The 27,294-nt window shown below is 36.6% G+C and overlaps 1 protein-coding gene across 5 annotated transcripts in view; it reads right to left on the bottom strand.

The window, feature by feature from the left end:
* LOC150090205 (uncharacterized) overlaps positions 1–27,294 on the bottom strand; it is a 480,645-nt gene that overhangs the window by 127,160 nt on the left and 326,191 nt on the right. For all 5 annotated transcript variants that reach the window (XM_090389774.1, XM_090389777.1, XM_090389775.1 and 2 more), the window contains one exon: positions 20,766–20,822. In XM_090389774.1, the coding sequence (XP_090245900.1) occupies positions 20,766–20,822 (57 nt within the window). The remainder of the gene's footprint in view (positions 1–20,765; positions 20,823–27,294) is intronic.

Genomic DNA, 27,294 nt, shown 5'->3' with positions numbered 1-27,294 from the left:
CCTGAAGTTCTTTCTTCTTGGAAAACACTTTGTTGCCGATGATGAGATGATTTCTATTGCCAAGTCATGGTTTGAAGACAGTCAGACGACTTCTACAAAACTGTCCTGCGAAAATGTATTGAGAGGTGGCAAAAATGTGTCATTTTGTCCGGTGAATATGTTGAAAAGGCGTAACAGATTGTGTTTGTTCCAATCTTCTATCACAACTACTAGGTAAATACAAATTTTTTTGAATCCCACTCATAAGCACAAGAATTTGATTAACACTCACATAGGATGAAGCATTTTCTCCGAATTTTTACTTTGACTTTTAATATATTTACTTAATATCATTGAATTATATAAATGTGAATTTCAATAAAGGTATAGTTATTAAATATAGAGAAATTTTATATCACTCAATTTTTTATTTCCTTATAATATGTTGAAATCACTGTTAGAGTGAAAATGAAAATACTGCTGTACCCACAAATTAAGCAAATCCCAGAAATGAAAAAAAATAAATAAATAATTAATGGGAAGAATCCAAGTCATGCATTTCCCTCATGCAGATTTATTTACAAATCTTTCGCTCTTTTTTTTTTTTTTTTTCACAAATTCTAAATGGGAAGTTCACGCATTTTTTATACCACCTATGAGATTATTGTTCAAAAGTTAGACCTAACTGGGTGTCAGATGAAACGATAACACTAGTGGCAGAGAAGATAAATCAACGAAATGATTATAAATTATCAAGAGACATAGAAACCTACAGTAAGTACAAACTAGGCTGCAATGAAGTCAGTAAGGGGTGGGCTGTCAGGCACACTATAGCTGATTAGTTTTGGCTAAGAATGCTATAAAAAAAAAACAAAAAATTCTTTACGTTAACACTAGAAGGAAAGGATTGAACTACTGGTTCACTAGTTTTTAAAATACTGATGAGCTTGTTCAGATAGCTATCAAAATGAATAAATATTTTGCATCCAATTCATACATTAAGATGTTTTAAGGGATGAGAATACCAAGTTATAATTTGATAGTACAAACCAGAACTGTGATGCTCAATATATTCTACATTAATCTCAATATTTGTAAAAGAATAAGAGAAGCTTACCTCAATAAAATACATAGAACACTTCTGTATGATACCCTCCAGAAATTAAAACAAAAATAACGTTACAGTAAAAAATAAATTGAAAACAATTAAAAAAAATCAATTGAACACAATGAAAAAACCAAATGAATGCAATTAAAAATTAAGTAAAAAATTAACCAAAAGAATTTAATGTAAATTTTGCAAAACGGTTTTCCTTCCTGAAGCTGACAACACTTTTCGATCATATGTCGTGATTGCAGGAATGAAAATTAACATTAAATTCTTTTAGTTAATTTTTTTACTAAATTCAAAAATAGCAAAAGCTTAAATTTCCAGTACTCACCTTTGATCGATCTGCAATTGGATAATATTATTTACTTAATTACTGAGTTATGCAAAGCCATTAGAAAGAGACTCAGAGAGGATATAAGAAGATTTAACACAAGAAAAGTAGAACAAGCATTAAGGGAAAACAAAGGATTTAAATCAGCAGCCATGAACAGTAATACAGAAAGACAAATGATACTGAAACTGAAGAATAGCGATGTTGTACTTATAAACAGCAGAGAAGGCATAATTCTCAAATAGCAGAAGACTACTACAGAGAATTATACAAAGAGTGAGGGAATGATGCCAGCAGTGGGGAAGATGGATTGCAAAGTAGCAACATATACGACATACCCGATATTCTTCCTGATGAGGTAGAACATGCATTGAAGAAAATGAAGAATCAGAAAGCCCAAGGGGAAGATGAAGTTACTGTAGAGTTGTTAAAATTAGGAGGAAGAGACATAACACAAAAACTGGCAAGGCTCTTCACAAAGTGCATTAGAAAAGGTGTGACGTCTAAGCAGTGGAATAACGCAATCATAGTTTTGCTGCATAAGAAAGGAGATAAATCAGAAATTGGAAATTATAGACCAATCAGCTTGTTATACCACATCTACAAGTTGTTCACAAGGGTCATTACTAACAGATTAGAAAGAACACTTGATGAGAATCAACCGAAAGAGCAAGCTGGCCTTTAGGACAGGATTCTCAACTATGGATCACCTTCACGTAATATCACAGCTAATGGAGAAAGCAAATGAATATAACACACCATTATGCCTGGCATTTGTGGGTTATGAAAAGGCATTTGACTCCATACAGCATAAGGAAATGTTTCAGGCACTGGAAAGACAAGGCCCCATATTATACCTCATAATACCCCACATATTATGATTTTGAAGAAAATATATGAAACTGCTACCTCCTTTATTAGACTAGAAAAAGACAGCAGGAAATTTAAAATCGAGAAAGGAGTTCGACAAGGAGACACAATATCTCCGGAGCTGTCTACTGGTGCCCTTGAGGAAGCTTTCAGAATATTAGACTGGTCGCAGAAAGGAGTCAAGGTGAACAGAGAGTACCTAAACCATTTACAATTTGCAGATGACATTGTGGTTATAAGCCACGATCCCAAAGAATTAGAGGAAAATCTTAATCAGTTATGCACAGTTAGTAAGAATTTTGGACTAAAGATGAATATGGCTAAAACAAAAGTAATGATGAACAAATATGTCACAGAAAGGGAAATAATGATTGAAGGAGCAGTAATTGAAAAGGTGGAGTCGTATACTTATCTGGGACAAGTTATTAGCTGTAATAATGATAAATGGCTGGAAGTCAAGAGAAGAATAAATTTTGGATGGATAGCATTCAGGAAATATAGTCATATACTGAAGAGCAATATCCCGGTTTGTCTGAAACGTAAAATAATGAACCAATGCATAATCCCCACCATGACTTATGGAAGTGAAACTTGGGCACTCACCAAAAGAATGAAAGAGAAGGTGAGAACTACACAGCGAAGAATGTAACAAATTATATCGGAAATCAGACTGTTAGATAAGAAGAGAAACACATGGATTACGCAGCAAACTCAAGTAAAGGACATTCTTATCAAACTAAAGAACTAAAATGGTCTTGGGCAGGACACATAGCTCGAAGACATGATGACAGATGTACTAAGAAAATAATAGAATGGTACCAAAGAGGAGCTAGAAGAAAACCTGGAAGACAAAGGCGGAGATGGATAGATGAAATTCATGAGTTTGTGGGTAGTAAATGGATGGCCAGTACTCAAAACAGAAGGAACTGGAAAGTTGCTGGAGAGGCCTTCATCCTGCAGTGGATTGAAAATGGTTGATGATGATTTTCTTAATTAAATGTCAACAAAATTGTAACGCCTGTTACATTGGCAGTACTACAACCAAATTCGGTTCAACCCAGTCATCTGATACGAACTTATTATCACTACAATAGCTTCAGAATGGGACAATCCAGCACTGAACTTACTTTACACGTACACTCCAACAACCATACCCCCCCCCCTAGTTGATTCAGCTATCACCATATTAAAATTAAAAAACAATTACAAAATCTTGCAATATGAAGCCCTCATTATAGAATGGTTCCGTCACCACTCTGATCTAAACATTTTAAATGCAAAACTCCCCTTCAATCTTTCTCCGGTTTGGAATCTCACCAATTTGAGATTCCCGCAAGCGGCAAAGTGTATCACGGGATTACAAAATTTTTCTTAAATACAGTACGTGTTCCTTTTCACTTAACTTGCCAACTGAAGAAGTTTTAACGAAAGTCCACCGTTACGACTATTGGCTTATTCACTATTTAGAATTTCAACTTTAATCAACTTTACGACAACCTAGTACGGAGTTAGTGCACTTCTACTTCCTCGTGCATATTTTAATCCCGTTTCCATCGTAATTACCACTTATTCATCCCCTTAATTTTTTAATAAACCAATCACCTGAAAGTTAGCCAATCTCTTATTATTCAAACCATAACAACTGCAGATCGATCAAAGGCGAGTACTGGAAATTTAAGCTTTTGCTATTTTTGAATTTAGTCCAATAAAACAGTACTTTAAGACATACTATAACTTCTAAATGTTAATTTTTTTTTTTTTACTTAATTTTCAATTGTGTTCAACTGATTTTTTTAATTGTTTTCAACTGATTTTTTTAATTGTTTTCAATTTAATTTTTACTGTAATGTAATATTTTTGATTTTTTAATTGTTTTCAATTTAATTTTTTACTGTAATATTATATTCGTTTTAATTCTGGAGAGTATCATACAGAAGTGTTCGATATATCATATTGAGGTAAACTTCTCCTCTTAATTCTTTTACAAATACCAACTTGCATCTGACATATACAACACTTGATTTTTATGCATCCCATGTATTTTTATTCTCTGCCACGAGTCTCATCAGTTCATCTGACATCCATTTACACGCACAGTATCTCTGGTGGTATGAAAGGCCCAGCAGTCTCTGGCGATTACTACTCTGAATACTTCCCATTTAGAATTCACTGTTGATAACAATATCAAATGGTCCCACTAAAAAAAAATTAAAAACTGTGAGACTATTCTAGTCACCTTTATGAGAACAAAACCCTTCCCTCTGCTTTTTACAGTAGTTGCATCTTTAAGAAAATTCCATATCGGTACATTATGATCACTGTCACCCAGTCGGTACATTATGATCACTGTTACCCAGTGGTTCTTTGTTATCTGCAAATTCTTAATGTATGAAGAGTTGCCACTGATAATCAGATCAAAGGTACAGGGGGGTCCCCAATATATGAGTATTCATTATCCAATACCCCACAGCTATGAGGATCTGAAAATTAAAGGAAGCTCTTGAGAAAATTGACCCAGCACTTGAATATTTTTGTGAGAATGAACCTCTTCAAGATTGTGCAACAGAAGTTAAGTGCGAAGTTAAAGATATAACTAAATGTTACAACACAATTTTATCTGAAAAAATATGGCAAAAAGAAAAAAAAACAAAAAACCAACAACTCTGGATTCATTTTTTATTCATAAAACTGAAAAATAGCGGAACTTCAATAAACTTTATTTAACCTTACATTGTTCAACATACAGTAATACCCCGAAGTTACGCGATAGGTGGGTCCGACGAAAATCGCGTAAGTCGAATTCGCGTAAGTCGGGGTACAACTTTGCATATAAATACATATAAATTTTGCTTAATTGGGACCAAGGACTAACAAAAACACTAGTTTAGAAGAAAAATATTAATAAAATTGCAGTTCTTTATACATATTAATACAAAATATGTATTAAAAAAAAAACAAATGACTTACGTAAAAAAGTTATTTCGATGTCGATGGCTTCATAAAATCTAACAAATTCGTCTGACGACACAGCGCGTTCTTTTTTTCACGCAGAATTTCTTCGTAGGAAGCTAATAATTTTTTTATTCCTTGCTTTGTAGCTATAACGCGTCCTTCGTTGGAGTCTATGTTTTCTAAAATTTTTAAGCCCTTTACAATTGAGCCCTTTTCAATTTTCAACCTGTCAAGTTTGCAATTGTCATGCGCTTTTCGCCGTTGCTTCATTTAGGCCTGTAGCACGTGCAATATCACATGGTCTTTCATTTCGCTCAAAGCGTTTCACAATTTCATATTTTTTCTCTATCGACAGAAGCGGACTGGCCATAAGCCTTACCGGGGAAACCCCGGTGGGCCGGTGTGATTTTGGCCATAAACCATAGTATGACGCCACTATAAATTTTCCCGGGTAAGAATTTTTGACCCAGTCCGCCTCTGTTTATCGATAATTGCTTTTCTTTTTCTCTCTGAATCTGCAGTGTCTTCACCAGGACGCTTCCTTTTCACACCTTTTAATTAAGTATTTTACTCATTTTTAGGGAATAAAGCGCAATTACAAAATGAGGAGGCACGCTTGATACGCATAAACAAAGCTGCGCGCATGTAGCAACTGAATAAACAACACCATAAAAGCAGAGATACACTATTAACACCTCACATTTCTAGGGGTTACTACCATAAAACAATAAAAATCCAGTTGCGTTTCTGCTAGTGAAATCTGTTATAAACTGGTAGTAAACTCGATCTAATTGCATTTGCGATTATACCGATAGCTGGAATTGTGTTGGTTTTTACGTTATTATGGTGAAATGTGTTTCCCCTTCACTGATATAAAAAACATAAAAGCAGCAAAGTTGAATTTTGTTCATCTTTCGCTCTCATTCTCCGCTGTCGCACCGTATATCGATAACATATGAAAAACGACCTTGAAGATAGTGGGCGGCAGCGTTGCCAAACGAAAAAAATCAAGAACCGCGTAACTCCGAGTTCGCGTAAGTCGGGGTATTACTGTATTATAATAAAAAATGTCTAATAAAATAATTGTCTCATTTTTCAGTTCCTTCAATCCATTTTTTACTATGTAAAAGTACATAATACACATAACGAAAATTTGGACTCCGTTTTAAGTGGCATTTTCTGGAACCAATTATCCTTAAATAAACGAGGCCCCCCCATATTATAATCTCTTGTTGCCTTGCTAATATGCTGGTGCAGAAAACAGTCATCCATAAATCTTGCTAATGTATTATCAACCCACAATCTAGTTAATAACTGAAAAGGTAAAATTCCCTATTATAAAACGATCCGATTTATTGGCCACCATGATTTGTCTGTAGTTTTTTGTTATACTCAAAGTCATTAGACCTATACACACTGCTATTCCATTTTTGTTTTCCTAGTGCAACTATTTGCCCTAGCCCAACTATTTGCTTGTTCTATGAGAGAACCCAGCAGAATGAATATCCTCAATGCCTTACTTTCCAGGTAACTGCATATTCCAATAGAAGTAGTGCAAGAATCACTTACACCTCTGCCTGCAGCAGATATCCTAATGCATATGTCAACATTCAACATTATACTGGCAATCCAGGTCAACTGAATGCACTGCATTAGATTCTGTGCTTGTTAGGAATGAACTTCAATCCTAACAAACACAAAATTTCAAGGTTTCAATTTCAACCCCCCTTCTGTTCTGTCTGTCCTTTCTATGCATATTGCACTATTCAAATTCTGCATCCCTTATGTTTGAGTGACAACATGTCTCTGATATCCCTACAATGTCTACATTCGATGACTTGACCAGTACAAGTAGTTTCCAACTTTGAGTTAATTTGTTCTGCGCTCGTAAAGCGGGAATTTATTTCCCATAGACAATATTAAAAATAGAGGTTATATTATCAACAATGAAATTAGTTAGCTAATTAGTTTATGTTTAAACAATGATTGATTTGTCCAAAGAAATGAAAAATTAGCCTGTAAAATCAAGCAAATTGTAATAAATGAAAAATTATTTAAGACTTACAAATGTTAAAGAATGTTTATTCTTCACCATCATCATCGACTAAATGCGCACTCTTTGATCACTCATTATTGGCTTGGCACTCGTTGGTTTGTTGCACAAGTAGTCTTCTTCAGAAATGCTTCAAGAGGTGTTTATTTCCAAGATAATCTTCTCTTTTCTTTATAAATTTCAATAGCATGCATAAGCATTTTTTAATGGAACACACAAATTGCAACTAACACAATTTGCGGAGTAACAAGTTTACGAAGCTTAAAAAAAAAAGGAATGAAGAGAAGATTCTGAAAATTTATTTATGTTTTTTATACAATTAAAGATTTCAGTAAAGGGCAAACACATTTCACCACAATAAAAGATGGTGAAATCACCACAAAAAACACATTTCACCACACTTTACAACACTGAAATTGTTGTAAAGAACAACACAATTTCAGCTATCGATATTTTTGCAAATGCAATAACATCGAGTTTACTACCCATTTATAATTGCTTGCAGTAACAGACAAGCCCAATAAACCAGAAAGTGCAAATTGTTTTTATTCGTGACAACCAGAAACGTGCTTTAGAAAAATATCACAAAGCTGTTCAAAATTGGTTTTTATAACAGAACATATGATAACGATGTAAGTGTAGTGCATTTTAATGATTTGAATTGGTAACTAATACAATTTACACTAAAAAACCGACCTTTTAGAGAGTGTTATAGTGAAAGTTTCAACTTCTGAGGTCGTGGAACGAATTACCTAAAAACAATGTGTTATTGGGTTCACATTACGATATTTTTCACGATACGATGGTGTCTCTAGAATGGATTAATATCATAAAGCAGGGTACACTGCATTGTATAGCTATGCACGTGGTTTGAAATGCAGTATTTATGAATGTTTAACATTCATTTTTTTGCAATTAATGTTCATATTTTCGATTTTGTTGATACTTGAAAAAAAAAAAAAAAATCAAAGCAAAAACTCGTAAAGCAGGAACTGCCAGTACTATAAATTCACAAAATTTATTTACTATGCTCATAACACTAGTATACATACAGCTGTTTTTACTCAGTAACCCTAACATAAAGGATAAAGGGAAGGGTTTTTGCTTTCGTAAAGGTGACTACGGTGGTCTGAGACAGTATTTAAATTCTATACGGTGGAACCAACTGATGATGTTACCAACAGCAAATTCAAAATGGGAAGCACTCAAAGAATTAATCTTGGAAGCTACTAGGCTTTTCATACCAACAAAGAAATATTGTTCAAGATTTAGGCCTAAATGGATGTCAGATGAGCTAATTAGACATGTGACAGAGAAGAAAAATGCATGGGATACATATAAATTAACATGTGACACAGAAGCCTATGATAAAAGCTGGTCAATAACCAAGTTACAAAGGAGGTTAGGCAGGCAAAGGCAGATTATGAGAAATTTTTGGCAAAGGCAGCAAAGAAAAACAGCAAAGAGTTCTTTATTTATATAAACTCTAGAAGGAAGGGGTTGAATCAGATTGGTCCACTTGATGTCGATGGTTCAACTGCTGATGATCCTGCTCAGGTAGCTAACAAACTAAATGAATATTTTGCATCGACATTCATACATGAGGAGTTATTCAGGGAGAGGAATGCCAGAGGCGTATTCAACTCTGGCAGTAAACTAGATAATCTTGTAATAACTGAGTAAAGTGGAGAAGAAATCATTGAAGATAAACACAAGAAAGGAACCTGGGGTTGATGGAATCTATCCAGTTATATTAAAGGAGGCGGCAAAGGAAGTAAGCAAACCCTTAGCCATAATTATGAGAACTTCCATCGACTCAGGGGAGGTACCCATGGACTGGAGATGTGCAAATGTGACCCCAATCCACAAAGGAGGATCAAAGGGAGACACAGGTAATTACAGACCTGTTAGTTTAACTTCTGTTCCAGGGAAATCAATGGAGGCACTGGTTAAAGAGGCATTGCAGGATCATCTAGACAAGACTTCAGTTATAGCTCAGACACAGCATGGGTTTGTTAAGGGGAAGTCTTCTCTGACTAATTTGATTGGATACTATGATGTAGTCACAAAGGAACTGGATGCAAAGAATAACCTTAATATCATATATTTAGATCTTAGAAAAGCCTTTGATACTCTTGCACATGGAAGACTGTTGCACAAATTGGAGCAGTGTGGCATTGGAGACAAATTGCTGCTATGGATAAAGGGATGGTTGAGTGGGAGAAGACAAAGTGGTAATCAATAGACACTGCTCTTCACTGCTCTTTGTGGACTAATGTTATGAGTGGAGTCCCTCAGGGTTCAGTGTTGGGGCCATTGTTGTTTTCTGTATTTATAAATGATATTGATGATGCTATATCAGGCTTAATGTCCAAGTTTGCAGACAATACGAAGGTTGGCAGGGTTGTTAATGGCAGTACACTGCTGCAACAGGATCTAGAAAAGTTGAGCAGATGGGCTGAGAGGTGGCAGATGAAGTTTAACATTGACAAATGTAAAGTACTACATATGGGAAGCAGTAATCCCAGAGTAACATATCAACTCTTTGGTACCACACTGACAGTGGTCGAGAATGAAAAGGACCTGGGGGTAATTGTGCAGGCAGATATGAAGTTTTCTGAGCAGTGCAGATGGTCTGCAAGAGTAGCTCATGGTGTCTTGTCAATGATATACAGGAATTTTTCTAGCAGGGATAAGGAGGTGATTATTCCCTTGTATAAGGCAATGATCAGGCAACACCTTGAGTACTGTATACAGGTCTGGAGGGCTCATTTTAAGAAGGATGTAGAGCTGTTGAAACGAGTATAGAGAAGGGTAACAAGATTAGTGAATGGAACAAAGGGTTGCTCTTTTGAAGAAAGGCTTAAGTTTTGCAAATTACAGTGTCTGGAGAGTAGGCACCTGCGAGGTGATCTGATTGAGGTGTATAAAGCCTTGAATGGTTTGAGCATGCTCAATGCTGATGAGATTCTTCCTCTTGCTCAGAATAATCGCCTGAGAGGGCATAAATTCAAATTGAGGAAAGACCGTTGTAGGATAGATGTGTAGAAGTTTGCCTTTAGCCAGCGGGTGGTTGATTGCTGGAACAAACTTCCATCTGTCATTGTAGAAGTTGATAGCTTAAATAGATTCAAAGCAGAACTTGACAAACATTTGGAGCGAGTGGATGGATGAATAGGGGTTTTTTTTTTTTTTTTTTTTTTGGCTGATACTATATAAGCTTGCTTTCTTGCATCATGTGCCTTTGCTAATGCTAACATAGCCCAACTATTTGCTTGTTCTATGAGAGAACCCAGCAGGCCTTGATAATCTTCAATGCCTTACTTTCCAGGTAATTGCATGCTCCAATAGAAGTAGTACAAGAATCACTTACACCTCTGCTTGTAGTAGCTATTAAACTAATAGTCTGTGTATTCCCTCTCCCAAGCTAGCACTTTTTTTGAACCACATAACACTGCCTCAACAGCATCAGCAAATATCCTTGCACCACTTCAATTGAAGTATCACATCCATATAAAAACAATCTCTCCTGTTAACAAACAGACCACACTGAGAAAAATTCTACACCATGAGCCTTGCAGTCTCTGCAGGGTTGAACTGATTGACAAAGTAAAAATTATGTAAAAATATCAAGTACTCCCCACCTCCTGTCATGTCTGGGCAGAACTGCAGGACACTTTCAATTTCAATCCTGACAACTGTTTTCAGTGTTGCCCTATACTTGTCAAGTAAACCCTCATATTTCATATCCTTAATATCATTAGTACAAATGTATACATCACTTTTTGCGCCTTTGAAAGATAATCACTGCACTACAGCATTATCAACTTCCTTTTCCCCAGGCAGGCATATCCTGGTACAATTCCACCTATCTTTTTTTCAAAAGTGTATTTACTATTTCCCTGACAATGGCTATCACCTATGGGACCAGCATATTCTGCCAAATATTCATTCATTTCTAGGAGATATGCAGCCCCTTTCCAGTCCAAAAATTAATCAGAAAAGACAAGCCTATTACTACCAAGTGCTTAACTCCTTGTTTAATAGACTTGCCATTCAGGTTTTTTTAGTGTTTTATTACACCAGACACTTTTCTATCCAAATCCTATATACTTTACAGTTGATCACAAGAAGAAATCACCCAATATTATATCCTGTAAAAGTTGCCTTCCAAGAATGGCACTGCGAACAAGCTGCTTTTGGTTGACAAATCTTTTTTGTTAGGAGAGGCCATCACAACGGAATTTAATTTGAAATTAGTTCGATTACTACCACCTTTATCAAACAAAAACTACACATTTTTCAAACCATCACTACCTCTTCTTTCTCGGTTCAATTTCACTATTAATGCCTACTCTTTCTGTTTGAGCATTTTTAATTTTGCTTGATATTTCTCTTTTTCTTCTGTATTTTTCTTTAATTTGTTTTGACTCCAATTTTATTATTTGAATAATGTGCCTACATGTGTTGTTATTTATTTTTAATGAAAAACACAAACACAAAAGATATTAGAACCTAGAGTACTTAATACCATGCATGGGTTGATGGTTGTGAAAATGAAAGAACACACTTGTTGATATTAGACTTGATTTTCTATAGATTGTAATTTTCAGAAAATATGTGAAAAGCAATGTTGTTTCTCTGCTGGCACCCCAACTTATCTCTTCCTCTTCACTGTAGCCGGGTTCGATTCCCGCCTCGGGCTTGGATCAAAGTACTGCAAAAACCTTGGGAGGTGCATTATGACCACAGAAGCCTATGCGCCAACAACTACTAAAAAAAAAAAAAAAAAAAAACTGTATCCGGGGTGCAGGATTAAATTTATTATTTTTTTTTATTATGTATTATTTTATTTTATTATTATTATTTATTTGCCCACACTCTGTTCTGGCACATGGGACTTAGGCTGCCACTGGTGCTGGACACACACACAAATGAAAGAACACACTTGTTGATATTAGACTTGATTTTCTATAGATTGTAATTTTCAGAAAATATGTGAAAAGTAATGTTGTTTCTCTGCTGGTGCCCCAACTTATCTCTTCCTTTTCACTGTAGCCAGGGTGCAGGATTAAATTTATTATTTATTTTTATTATGTATTATTTTATTTAATTTTATTATTATTATTTATTTACCCACACTCTGTTCTGGCACATGGGACTTGGGCTGTCACTGGTGCTGGACAGCGTTCTCTCTCTCTCTCTCTCTCTCTCTCTCTCTGCATCCCGACTTATCTCTTCCCCTTCGGTATAGCTGGAGTGTGGGATTAAATGTATTATTATTTTTTTTTTTATTATTTATTTTATCTTTTTATTTTTAAATTTATTATTATTATTTTTTGCTTGCGCTCTGTTCCGGCACCTGGGACTTGGGCTGTCACTAGTGCCAGACAGCTCCCCCCCCCTTTCCTCTCTGCAGTAGGGTCCCCAGAGAAATCTGGTCCACATTTTGGCAACATCAGGTGGGTCAGATCTTGTATAAAGACAGTGCATGCTCCATTGGGACCAGCCCACCTTCCTGTGGTGTGGACGAGTACCCAGAATCATCTGTAGCCAGGGTGCAGGATTAAATTTATTATTTTTTTTTCATTATGTATTATTTTATTTAATTTATTTAATTTTATTATTATTATTTATTTACCCACACTCTGTTCTGGCACATGGGACTTAGGCTGTCACTGATGCCGGACAGCTCTCTCTCTATCAGGAGCAACTGCTTGAGTTTCAAACTACTCTATCGAATTTGTCCAAAGATGGGTAACATAAGCCAGTATACACTGAGTGATCACTGAATTATGACCACCTACCTAATACTTCATAGGTCCTCCTTTTGCCCTCAGTACATCAGCTATCCGACTTGGTAGTTATCCGTCCAGGTGATTGATGCTTCTGGGTAGCCAAGTGGCCAGAACATAACACACACAATATACACACAAACCTATAATACTCACATTTCTGGCCGTCTAACAGTGGCATTGTCCTTCACAGAGATACGAGGCAGAGATGAACTCATGTTCTAGGAGTTTCCCCTTACAAAAACACATATCCACGTCTACCAGAAAATGGAAGTTAAAGAAATAAACGAGGAATAGAAAAGTTGGTCTCTGAGTTTGAAGTGCAACAGTAAAAGGATGTTGACTAGTTGCAGCATATGTTCAGACTGGTTTGGGAAAGAGAGAGGGGGGGGGGGGGAATTATAGAAGCAAATTCAGGAGAACAGTGCCCATGGAACTATCTATAGAAAAGACATGTAATAGAAAATCTATAAGACAGAATGGAGAGATTGTAAGAGATGAATCATTAATTAATGTAACTGTCCTCTTCTGAATGGAGTCTAGATGACTGAAAGAGGTTATGTTTGTTATGGAAGACAGAGAGCCGTCTATCATCACCTGTCAGAGAGAAAATTGGATACCCAACTAAAAAAAAGTTGGCAAACCATAAGGTGGAAGCTTATTTAGAAGACCTTTATGCCAAACATGATCCAAAGCCTTTGAAATATCAGGAGCAACTGCTTCAGTTTCAAACTACTCTATCGAATTTGTCCAAAGATGGGTAACATAAGCCAGTATATACTGAGTGATCACTGAATTATGATCACCTACCTAATACTTCGTAGGTCCTCCTTTTGCTCTGAGTACAGCAGTTATCCGACTTGGCACTGATTCAACAAGATGTTGGAAGCATTCGGGAGGTATGGCCACCCAAGCTGCGTGTAATGCGGTCTGCAATGCAGGTATGGAGGTGATTGGTGTATCCAGATGCCTGATATGCCTTTCCATAGTTTCCTATGGAAACTATGGGATTGATATCGGTGGAGTTCAGAGACCAATCGATATGCTGGAAGTCAGAACTGTGTTCCTTAACCATTTCAGCACAACAAGTGCCTGATGGCTCGGCGCATTGTCATATTGGAAGACACCATCGCCAGTCGGGAAAAAGTGTAACATAGCGGGGTGTACACAATCAGCAAGCATTTGATGATAGCGGAGACCACTGATAAGTTGTTCCACATGACCAGAGGTCCAAGTTCCTGCCAGTGAAACATGCCCCACACCATACAAACACCTCCACCGGCCTGCACTTTTGATACCATGCATGGTGAATCAAGCGCCTCATGTTGTTGATGCCAAATCCATACACAACCATCCGTGGTGTGGAGCAAATGTGACTCATCCAACTTCCAGTCTTCTAACGTCCAACTTGCATGCTCTTTGCACCAGGCAAGTCTTTTACACTGATGAACCTTGGTTAGGTGAGGATGGCGTAGGGGTTGTCTGCTGGTATAGCCCATACGTGCGAGTGTGCAACACATGGTCATGCTAGATATTGTTCCGGGTTGGCCCATGTTGTATTGGGTAGTCAACTTTTCAATGGTGATGCAACTGTTCGCCTGTCTGAGGGCCGCCCGGGCTAGCCGAGTGGGTAAAGTACCTACCCGGCAACCCAAAGGTCGCGGGTTCGATTCCCGCCTCGGGCTTGGATCAAAGTACTGCAAAAACCTTGGGAGGTGCAATATGGCCACAGAAGCCGATGCGCCAACAACTACCAAATCAAAAAAAAAAAAAAAAATCCTGTCTGAGTCGTGGGACCTGGTGCTCACCTCTAGCATCAACCTTTCGCTGATCTTTGCGGTTTTGCCATCGGGTCGTTGTTTGACCATTTTGACACCAGTCCTGATATACTTTAACTACGGCAGCTCTTGAATACCCCACCAGTTCAGCCGTTTGGGAAATCGAGGCACCAGCTGTCGAGCACCCACAAAGTTCGATAAATCCTTCCTTTTACCCATCACGCTTGGAATTTTACTACCTACTGAAGCACTGACACTTTATCTATGCTACGTAGGTTACACTAACTCTGCACTATCGTACCTCACATGGTCAACAGGTCGCATTCAGTTTTCATAGGGGTGGTCATAATTCAGTGATCACTCAGTGTATCTCACCAGTGGACCAACAATGATGGAATCCATATTGGCAATCACTGATTAGATGGAAGGTTTCTAGATAGTTCAGAGTTGGCGGTTTATGAATTTCTTCATCACTTTAGAAAGAGTAGAAGTGCAACAGGACAATAATTGGATGTGGGAGATTTGTCACCCTTTTTGGGAACTGGCTGAATATGAGCAAATTTCCAAGCAGAAAGAAAAACACCAGTGGAATAAGAAAGTATAAAAAGGCAACAGAATAGGAGTAAACTCAGGAACACAGATTTTGAGAACAAGTGGAGAAATAGTGGCATCAAGACTGTTCAAAATTCTTCTGACATCCTTTTGACAGAAGATTACAGGAGGCACTAAATGGAGTATACTGTGAATAGTAGGAAGTGCTTTACCAAGATCATCAATACACAAGTTGGAAGAAAAGTAGAATGCTAGCAGGTCAGCTTTATCTTTGGATGAAGTGGCAATAGAACCACTGGGTTTTCACAGCAGCAGCAGCAGAGATAGGCAAAAGTTGCAGCCAATAGCATTGGCAAGAGGTCTAAATAAGAATGGTAGTAAGTACTCTAGAACCTAAGGTACTTAGTACCATGCATGGTTTGAAGATTGTGAAGATGAAAGAAGACATTAGACTTGAATTTCTGTAGATTGTAATTTTCAGGATTTTTTTTTTTTTTTTTTATGAAAACCCCAAACACGAAAGGTATCAAAACTTATAGTACTTAGTACCGTGCATGGGTTGAAAGAGAAGTATGGGGGGGAGGGGGGAAACTTTGCTCTAGAGACTAAACATGGGTTTCGCCACTTCAAGCCTCCAATAAGCAAAGTGGTGGTATTTCACCGGTTGATGAAAGTCATCTACCACCTGTATGTGAAAAGGGAGATAGTACCAGAAAATGAAGCTTGACTACCATTTGGACAGTCAAAGTAGGTTTTCAACTCTTAGTCACTCAAAATCTAGTTTGGAGTGATTATAAACTGCTTTACAATTGTTGTGAGCTTTGGCATAGGCAGAAAATGAACCTGGAGAGTTAGTTGCAAACCAATTCTGATATGTAACAAGCTTATCTAAATCATTCTTAGCACATTTATTGGAATGCCAAGGTTCAGAAAAAGGATGAAATTAAGTTGGAGTGTGGAATAAAGGATTTCATCTCTACAAAAATAATTTGCTGACAGGATCTGAATAAACATTGATATCACAAGATTTAAAAACAGTAATCCAACCAAGGAAAATATAAATCTCACATATAATACCACTTTGCATTCTTGTAATGCCAAAAAACATTAGGTTGAAAGTGGCCACAAGAGAAGGGCTGCACTGGAGAATAAACCATCACCAAGTTGTGATACGAGGTGTCTAGAGGAACACTCACCTTGACCATATACTTGGAAGGACTGTTTGTGAGAAAAAGGTCAAGAAAATTGGCTGTGTAGTTAGGATTGTTTGTTATTTGGTTTTTTTAGGAGCATTAGCAACTAAGGCCATATTGCTCCGGGATATGCGGTGGTCATTCCCTGACCTTTCCGCATCCTCCGTATTTGGTAGTGACGGGCTTGAACCCCGGTTTAATCAAGAAGCGTGTGCTACGCACTGTTGCTCCTTCCCACCTGGCTACGGAGGCGCCGTAGTTAGGATTGTCTGGTATTCTGGTAGGTAAATGAACAATCTGTGCAAGGTCATTAGTAATTGCAAAAGCCTCAGCATCTTGAGACCAGCTGGGTCCAGTCTGCAAAGATGGCACAGTGGCACCATCACTGTCCTGTCCTTCCTACAGTTGGTGGAAAATGCCTGGGTTTGAATCCTGTTAATGACACAAAGAACGTTTATGGGCTTTTTTCACTCCATGGTTGAGTTAGTTGGTCTCAGGCATAGACAGCAAGGTTTTTCATGCAGCAAAACAGCCAAATCAACCAGAGAACCCACACAATTCACGAACGTAATACACTTGGGCAGATTAATTAAAATTCGGGTGGCTCTAGCGTGACAGTTTTTTCCCCCCCTTCTTTGACCAACTAGGTCCATGTGACTAGAAAATGGAAGTCAGCTGGAGTTGTAAACATTAAAATTTACAATGAAAATTACCTCACTGTTGGGAAAGTTGGAATGGAGAAAGTCAAATTTCAAAGAGAAGAAATCAAAGAATTCCAACTGATTAGTGGAGTTGAGAGAATGATAGAGGCAACAGATGAATTTGACAGAATGAGATAGAGAGATTTTAAGCAGGAGAAGATCGAAAAGAGGAGATTTCAAATTACTAAGTGTCTGACAGGGAACATCAGAGTGGTCATATGCACAAAGGTGGTACACTTTTGGAGCAAAAGGAATTGTAAAGTGAATAATTAAGACAACTGAGATGAGCAGTGGTTGAATCAACCGATAACTGGGATTCTGTCAGGAAAAGTAAGTGGGGGTTGGCAGACTGCAAGTGGAAATGGACATCATTGAGAGTGGAACTGAGACTAGATATATTTGTGAAATACATGAGGTGTTTGGGAGGTTTAGATCTCTTCAGAGATAAGTTTGTTATGTTAGTTTGACCATTTGTTAATGTATTCAGTAGTAAGAAAAAGTGAAGAGGCATGTTGTATGATGTAATGAAATTTTTGGATATGGTATAGGCAAGAATAAATCCAGCTCCTTGACATAAATATGCCCCTGCATGCACACTACTCAAACTCCCTCCAGTCCAATTATCTGGCAGAGTAGAGGCAATGAGATCATACATTAGCTGATCTAGTGTCTCCTAGAGAGTTACCAATAGGTTTGATCCGGTGGACTATCTAGCAACAAGCCTGTTAGAAACACCATTTTAGAACTGTACCCACAAAATATAAGCAAGATTAGATTGCCATGATGCCCATCATAACCTCAAAAGATATCAATAATACTGCATAATGGAAGAGTTGATGATAGTCATCTACCACCTAGTATTGCCTAGTAACACAGATGGGTGGCATTCCTCTGTGGAGTGTAGCTGCCACACCTTGACCCCTGCTTACGTTGGTTCATACCTGGGTGGTCACCTCCAGTATGCTATACTAGATTAGCACAGCTCAGAAAAAAATTACATTTTTGGCTATTTTTGTGTGAGAAAGCAAGAGACCCTTGTTTAAGCAGTCATCAAGCACCAATATAATAAATACACAATATATACCAGTAACATTTAGTGTTCAATTAGAATATTGTTATTTAGATGTATTATTATAATTTATAAATAAGTAAATTAATCAAATGATTTATTTACTTATTTACAAATGGCCAACAACAGTCCAATGGATACTGATATGAATTATAAGATAAATTTTGTGATAATTAACACTGTTTTGCATATTCCACACAAAATATGTGGAATAATAAGAAGTGCACAGAATAGCATTACCTAACGGCCAATTTGTTAACTGGATATGAAGGATGAAACAGTACAAATTCACAGTACTGTTTTAAAAATTCCAAATTCAAAAGCAAGGTATAGTTTTTATTTTAGTTAAAAAGACAGTAGTAGTAGTGGAGGCATGTGATGCAAGAAAGCAAGCATATGTAGAATCAGCCAAAAAAAAAAAAAAAAATCACACATCCATGCCCTCTAAAAGTTTGTCCAGTTCCTCTTTGAATTTATTTAAGCTATCAACTTCCACAACGAGAGATGGAAGTTCCAGAAATTAACCACACTTTTACTGGAACACACTTCCAATAAAATGTTAGAGAATAGTACAATGTTATTAGGCCTCAACAAATTTGTCAAGGCTTTGTATAAATATATATATATATATATTTTTTCCTGATGTTTTTAAGCTATCCTAATGAAAGCTGAACATGACTGATTCGGTTATTATTCTTCAACATGTTCCTTCCAACCACTAAGATTAGCTTTGTAAAATAATGTTTCCACTAGTTTAGCATCCATACTAAGAAGTCATCATGCTGTGCCAATCACTGCAGACACAAAACACAGTGACTGTAAAACAAAGAACTGATAATTTAATGAATGTCACAGCTGCTAGACTGACCTGTAAAATACCAGTTGCCTTAGTCAACAGTGTTTATTAAATGCTGGTAATTAGTATTTATACATCACAAAATTTATATTTGCTTTTAATACTGGCTGTTAATTTTTTCTGGAAATCCTAATACACATCATTATCCCAACGAACAGAGTTTAAGTTAAAACAAATAGTGGTAATTTAAAATTATATAATGAATATACTTTTTTCCATTACAAAGCAATGTATCATTTTGACATTCAAATCCATAACATTTAGCTCTTTACCTAATTTCACAAAACATATTTATACTTTATACCAAAGCTCATAAAATTACAGGCCTGTCTTTATTATATTTAATCCTGTATATGAAATTAAATAAAGAAAGAATACCGTGACAAATATTGCATCACATTAGAACTATTGCTGCTGTAAAGAAAGACTTTTAAATAAATATGTTTAAAGTTCAATCATTGCAATTTTACTATATACTTCCTCTAACATGCACTAAAACACAGAAAAGAGAATATGCTTTGAGGGAGAAAAAATCTCATCTGGTCATCAAGAACTTTAATGAACACAGCAATCCTATATATGATAATAATTCATCGACATATCTGTATATAGATACCAGAATTTTGTGCCAATCATGGATGACTTCATCCATCCTGATTGATGCTTTTAAATAATTTTAGAATATCAGTCTGACTTTCAGACACCTCTCAAAAACAACCAGATATTCAGAGTTAGACTGGGGGCCCTGGGATGGCCAAATCAGGTTTCCATTTAGTGGTTGAGTTATGTGACAAAAGGTATTATGCATGCTGATATGAATAGAGCAGGGTAGATAGGACATGATAGGGCATGATGTCACTTATTCATGGTTTCGTGTATAATTATCATTCAGGCTAAACCGTATTAGATAAATCTAGACCATTATATGCAATTATCAGAAATTTTAGTAAAGCTAAAATGAAGTCTGCACGAAACAGTTCCTTTGACACATGCCATATTCAGGTATATCCACCTGATGTGTTAACTGGGCGGTATTATTTATTACTCTACACTGCCACTGCTTATAACCTACAATCCATGATCAATGTTGACAGTGCTGTGATGAACAGCTCAAGTTTATGAGCAGGCACACAGCTGTGGTAACCCACATTATGCAGTCTTTCTGATGGTAGTTGGTCCAACAGCTATTCCTTTTCTCTGTCACATGTCTAAAAGGCTCTGTGCAAATGGTAGTGCTACCCTCTGCTTTCTGGTACCATATGATGTCTCTAATAGTTGATCTGAACTGACATTTCAGGTAAACTGGTGGAAACCTCATATTACATCTAAATAATGGGCAATCAATACAGTGTTCTAATATAACATCAGCTTAAGATGGGGGTATAAATTTTTACCTCACATCATTATGCATTTTAAACCTGCTCAATACATCTGGATGGAAATTTGGGACACATTAAGTTCAGGATAGAACTATGTGTCCTAAAACATGTTGAAAAATTGAATACACACACATGCAAACACTTACAAGTTCAACTCTTGGTCCCAACTTGTTCAGAACTGAATGGGCTTCCACTGCCTTTTTCTAGAGATTAAAAAAAAAAAAAAAAAAAAAAAACACTTGGTTACTAACACATAATATGAACATCTACACTGGATGAGTTACAATGTTCAATATTAACTTATCTAAAGCTGATATATGGCTTATTCCTATAGATTTATGCCACTGAGGAAATGCAAATACTGATTTAACTTCAGTGGTCGCAGTGACACTAATATCACTCAGGTTATGCAGCAATGCCATGTCACTTGAATCAAAATTACTAACCAAATAAAAAGTGCAAGACAGTATCAATCAAAATTTTCATTGCTACAAAAAAGCTGAAAAAGTGAAATTGGTGTCGTAACTGGATTACGAAACTCCAAGTCATCATATAAAACTGTGCGCAGTGGTGGGCAAATGGCATCAAATATGGCCATGTTGATATGCCTACTTCATAGAAAGTGTCCTGACAACTAACACTATTTGACATACAGTGAAAAAGTACCTGTTTTACTTCTAGAAATGCATTTCTTGCACGTTACTTTCATATATCCATGAAGTCATCATATATCCAAGCCAAATATATTACAGTGGAACTTCTATAAGTCAAACTTCAAGGGAAAACCTAAAACTATTCCAAATAGAGAATAGTTTGAGTTATGGAAATATGTTTTTCTTGTTTCTCTTTTAGTGGAAGTTGCATCAGGTTTATGTTCCTTGGCAAAAAAAATTAATTCACTCAAGTCCAGTACCTGTAACATTAATAAAATCAAGAACAATATCTTTAATGAATAAATCTGTAATAAAATATCTGGTTCTGATAATTACATCCATTTTACAAGTAACTTTAAATTACTCAAAAGTAATTAATTTCAATTCTTTCCAAATCAAAATATGATATTTATACTGCAATACTACATTTTGAAAAAGATGAATAGATGTCGGCATTCCTTATATGGGAAAGGTGATTGAATGCATTTTGTAGCTTAGGATGAACACACAACTACAGATATCAATGGGAACAACACTGTGACAGAAGTCAATGATAAGTGTTTTCAACATGGCTGAATATGTAACAGTATACATCGAACTAATTTTTTTAGTATGAAGGGAAAAATTTTGCTATTTAAAAGTAAAAGATTAGATAGAAATTTTATAGAATTGAAAAGCTAAAATAGCAAGAACTTGCAAATTAACAGTTTGGTACATAACTACATGGGTAAAAGTAATGGCATATACATCTCTCATCAAATCAAGAACTTTACCAGGAAAATTATTTTAATTAGATATTTCAAGAATAGATATCCAGATATGATATCTAAACATTTAGAAATTAATCAGCATGACATGATCTCCCTTTAGCCATTACTGACTTTGTCATGTGTATTACATCTTTTACAATAAACTATACATACCTATATAGCATTAGCAGAGGCATATGATGCAAGAAAGCAAGCTTATGCAGCATCAGCCAAAAAAAAAAAAAAAAAAACCTTCCACTTCACCCCTTCCGTTCATTCGAAATACCTGTCCAGTGGAGCCTTAAATTTATTTAGGCTATCAACTTCCACAACAAGGGATGGAAGTCACCAACAAACTACCCGCTGGCAAAAGGCAAATTTCCACACATCTATCCTACATCTGTCTTTCCTCAATTTGAATTTATGCCCTCTCAGGTGATTATTCTGAGCAAGAGGCATATAAACAAGACTCAATGTACAATTGTTTGCACTTCAGCCATGTGTTTTTATGCTTGGTATTTTATTTGCAACAAAACTTCTATTAATTCTTCTGGAGAACAGAAAAACATAAACGTGAAACTCGTCTCTTCTATTTTCAAATTTATAAAACTGTAATAAGGGCAATCATCAGACGGTAATATGTAAACCGCCATACTTCACACAAAACTGTAAACAAACATAACTGCAATAATGCCAACAACTCATCTATCAGCACATTTCAAAAAACATGTAACCTCTGTGTAAACAACCTGTTTCTTCAAAAAAATTACTCAAAACTTTAGAAAGGCAGACAGATCAAAAGCAACCAATCTTGAAAAGGCAACTAACTATCCAATTAGCAAATCATTGCAACAATGCCAGATGCTAAAAAACAGATCAGAAAGTGTACTTCATATTTTTTATGGATTTATTTTTACAAATTTTATTATAATGATTATATTTTTTTCTTAGAGGGATGAATTTTTATTGCATTAAACTGATATTTTCATTAAAAACTAAATGCTAAACCTATATTTATTAAAACGATATATTTTTACATCAAGATATATAGCAAATTGGTAAGGGATGGAAATTATTTTGTTTTACTAAATATTTCATTATTCTGGAATTTGTTACACTGATAAATGACTGTATTAAAATATTTTGGCAAAAACCTGATAATTGGATGAGAAGAAATACTGCACACTCAGCTAAAGACTAAGTCAACTTACATGTAACCTTCTTGTATGGAAAATCTTGCTAAACAACATCCTGCCATACCTAACACACTTCACTCAATGCCTCCCATCGTCATCCAACAGAAGGGAATTAAAGGAATTCTGAAAAATCTTGATGCCAAGGAAGCTCCAGGTTCTAATGGTATTTCTCCACTTGTTCTCGAAACCTGTACGTACTTCTGAACTTGTTCCTGTTCTGTGTCACTTTTTTTTTTTTTTCCCAATTTCTTATTCCACTGGTGTTTATTTTTTCTGCTTGAAAATTTCCTCATATCAGCCAGTTCCTAAAAAAGGTGATAAATACCTACCTATTAATTATCACTCCACTGCACTTACCTATACTCTTCCCAAAGAATTGGAAGATGGAGAAATCCATCAACTGCCAACTCTTAAGCTATCTCAAAACCTTCCATCTGATCTGCAATGATCACCAATATGGATTCCATCAATGTCAATCCAATGGAAAAATTTGGTGTAACTCATCATCAGCAAAACCTATAGTTTTGCCGATGATAGCACAGTACAGTTTACTTTCTGGTTTTGGAAGCCTTTCGCTGCACAGATGGCTTAAGCATTCCAAATATCCATACCAATTCTTAAATGCCAGATAATTCTGGAGTTTTATCTGCAAATAATTCTCAAATGGGGCGAAAAACACTTTTAACTTTATTCCTTTAAAACTCAGTCAAAAATTCTACTGTTCCTATGCCTATATTTGACAACTCAGATTTCTAGACAGAATCACATCTCTATTAAAGAATTAAAGATTACCCTGGCTTTTAGTCTCTCTCTTGGCATAAGTATATCACAAATATTGCTTCCCCCATATTAAAAAAAAACAAGAAGAAAAAAAAAACAAAAAAAAAACTGAGTTTTCTTTTTTGCTCTCATTCGTTACTTTTCTTTTCAATAATTATGCACTCAGTAAAAATCTGAAATTTTTCATGCCATGGAACATTGTTCCCACACTAAGGTGGTGTACCCAAAACCTTTCTTAAGCTTCTTGACTCCATTCAAAATAATGACAGTCAGATTAATTCATTACTCATCTTTTACAAAGTCTCTTCACTCTGTCGCAAAGACATTCTGCTTCTGCTGCATGCATTTCTACAGATACTTCCATGGGCACTGTTCTGAATTATACACATACCTACAGTAACAAGTACTGGATATTAATGGTTCAACTGTTGATGATCCTGCTCAGACGGCAAACAAACTAAATGAGTATTTTGCATCTACATTCACACATGAGAAGTTATTCAGGGAGGGGAATGCCAGAGGTGAATTAAACTCTGGCAGTGAGCTAGATGATTTTATAATAAATAAGGAAAGTGGAGGAGAAATTCTTGAAGATAAACATAAAAAAAGGCATCCAGAGTGGATGGGATCTGTCCAGTTATATTAAAGGAAGCAGCAAAGTAAGCAAGCAAACCCTTAGCTATAGTTATGAGAGCTTCCTTGGACTCGGGGGGGGGGGGGGGGGAATCAATGGACTGGAGATGTGAAAATGTGACCGCAATTCACAAAGGAGGATCAAAGGGCGACACAAGTAATTATAGACCTGTTAGTTTAACTTCTGTTCCAGGGAAATTAATGGAGGCACTGGTTAAAGAAGCACGGCAGGATCATCTAGACAACAGTTCAGTTATAGCTCAGACACAGCATGGTTTTGTTAAGGGGAAGTCTTGTCTGAGCAATTTGATTGGATACTATGATGTGGTCACAAAGGAACTGGATGCAAGGAATAACTTTGATATCATATAATTGGATCATAGAAAGGCTTTTGATACTGTTGCACATGGAAGACTGCTGCACAAATTGGAGCAGTGTGGCATTGGAGGCAAATTGCTGCTATGGATAAAGGGATGGTTGAGTGGGAGAAGACAGTGGTCAATGGACATTGCTCTCTGTGGACTAATGTCCCTCAGGGTTCACTGTTGGGTCCTTTGTCGTTTTCTGCATTTATAAATGATATTGATGATGTTAATGAACAAGTTTGCACACGATACGAAGGTTGGCAGGGTTGTTAAGGACACCAATGACAGTATACGGCTGCAACAGGATCTAAAAAAGTTGAGCAGATGGGCTGAGAGGTGGCAAATGAAGTTTAACATTGACAAATGTAAAGAACTACATATGGGAAGCAGTAACCCCAGAGTAAGGTATCAACTCTGTGATACTACACTGACAGTGGTAGAGAATGAAAAGGACCTGGGGTTAATTGTGCAGGCAGATATGAAGTTTTCTGAGCAGTACAGATGGTCTTGCAAGAGTAGCTCATAGTGTCTTGTCAATGATGTACAGGAATTTTTCTAGCAGAGATAAGGAGGTGATTATCCCACTGTATAAGGCAATGGTCAGACCACACCTTGAGTACTGTATACAGGTCTGGAGGCCTCATTTTAAGAAGGATGTACAGCTGTTGGAAAGAGTACAGAGAAGGGCAACAAGATTAGTGAATGGAATGAAGGGTTGCTCTTACAAAGAAAGGCTTAAGTTTTGCAGATTACAATGTCTGGGGACTAAGCACCTGCGAGGTGATCTGACTGAGGTGTATAATGCCTTAAATGGTTTGAGCATGCTCAATGCTGATGGGATTCTTCCTCTTGCTCAGAATAATCACCTGAGAGGGCAAAAATTCAAATTCAGGAAAGACTGTTGTAGGATAGATGTGTGGAAGTTTGCCTTTAGCCAGAGGGTAGGTGACTGGTGGAACAGACTTCCATCTTTTGTTGTGGAAGTTGATAGCCTAAATAAATTTAAGGCTGAGCTGGACAGGTATTTGGAACAAACAGAGGGGTGAAATAGGAGCTTTTTTTTTTTGGCTGATGCTGCATAAGCTTGCTTGCATCATATGCCTCTACTAATGCTAAAAGTACAAGAGGCATCTGTAGCATTCAAATGCCTACATTATGTAATATTATACAGCACTAAGAACAACAGACATCTGAAATTCCTACACTCACCAATCAAATTTATCAGGCAAGACTTTCCCTTAACAAACCCATGCTGTGTCTGAATTATTACTGCTGTCTTGGCTAGATGGTCCTGCAATGCATCTTTAACCAGTGACTCCATTATATTCCTCGGAACAGAAGTTAAACTAACTGGTCTGTAATTACTCACATCACCCTTAGTGAATTGGGGTTAAATTTGCACTTTTCTATTGATGGGCACAATTGAAATAACTGATTATATGCAAATTAGTTGGTTACGAAATCAACAAAAGTGACCAAAGGGAAGTGTGCAGTTGTAGTAGGAAAATGGGGGGGGGGGGATTGCCCAAGTAAGAACAGCACCATCTTTGTATTTCTGATAACAGATTGAATCCTATTCTTCCATTTCCTTCTTTTCAATTTAATTTGCATATAATCGATTATTTCAATTGCAACTATTGATTATGCCCATCATTACTTTCTGCCAGCAAAAATGATAACCTGCAGTGGGTATAGTTCTCCATTCCTCCTGCAGCACAGTGATGTGACTAGCTGAGCTAACCTCACCAGAGATGCCAGTTTATCCCACAGGTGCTCAATACAAGTAAAGTTGGGACTCTACAGCAGCCATTCCAAATTTTTTACATTTATCTCAGTGAAGCATTCTCGAACATCAAGAGAAGTGTAGCATGAGGCATTATCTTGTTGAAACAAATATGGGTCTGTACCAGCAAACTACCACATCATAGGAGAGCGGAATTAGTCAAAATTTTAAGGTAGGCATCAGCATTTGTGGTTCCCTGCACAACTGTCAGTGGTCCTAGGCTGTATCAGGAAAATGTACTCTGGCAGCAGATGTTCTTCAAGGGTCCTCCATATCTACACCTGACCATTTGATCAGAACCGATTTCCACTGCTCTTATAAAACCAATTATGGCATTTGTTGTACCAAGCAAGGCAAGACCTCATTGTGGTTGGTTACATTTGACCAGTGCCAGTTTAAGGAACAGGCTAACAGGGCAAATGCCCAGGGTACCACTCTTACAGGGATGCCAGAAGCTGAAGAGCAAGGGAAGAATTTTTTTTTACAAAACCTTACACAGATTTCTACGATATGCAA

Source organism: Mastigoproctus giganteus, chromosome 2, assembly GCF_048544385.1.
Source record: "Mastigoproctus giganteus isolate SK-2022 chromosome 2, ASM4854438v1, whole genome shotgun sequence".
NCBI classification, from domain to species: Eukaryota; Metazoa; Arthropoda; class Arachnida; order Uropygi; family Thelyphonidae; genus Mastigoproctus; species Mastigoproctus giganteus.
Note: the sequence above shows the minus strand (reverse complement) of the source record. Positions and strands in the feature narration are given on the sequence as shown.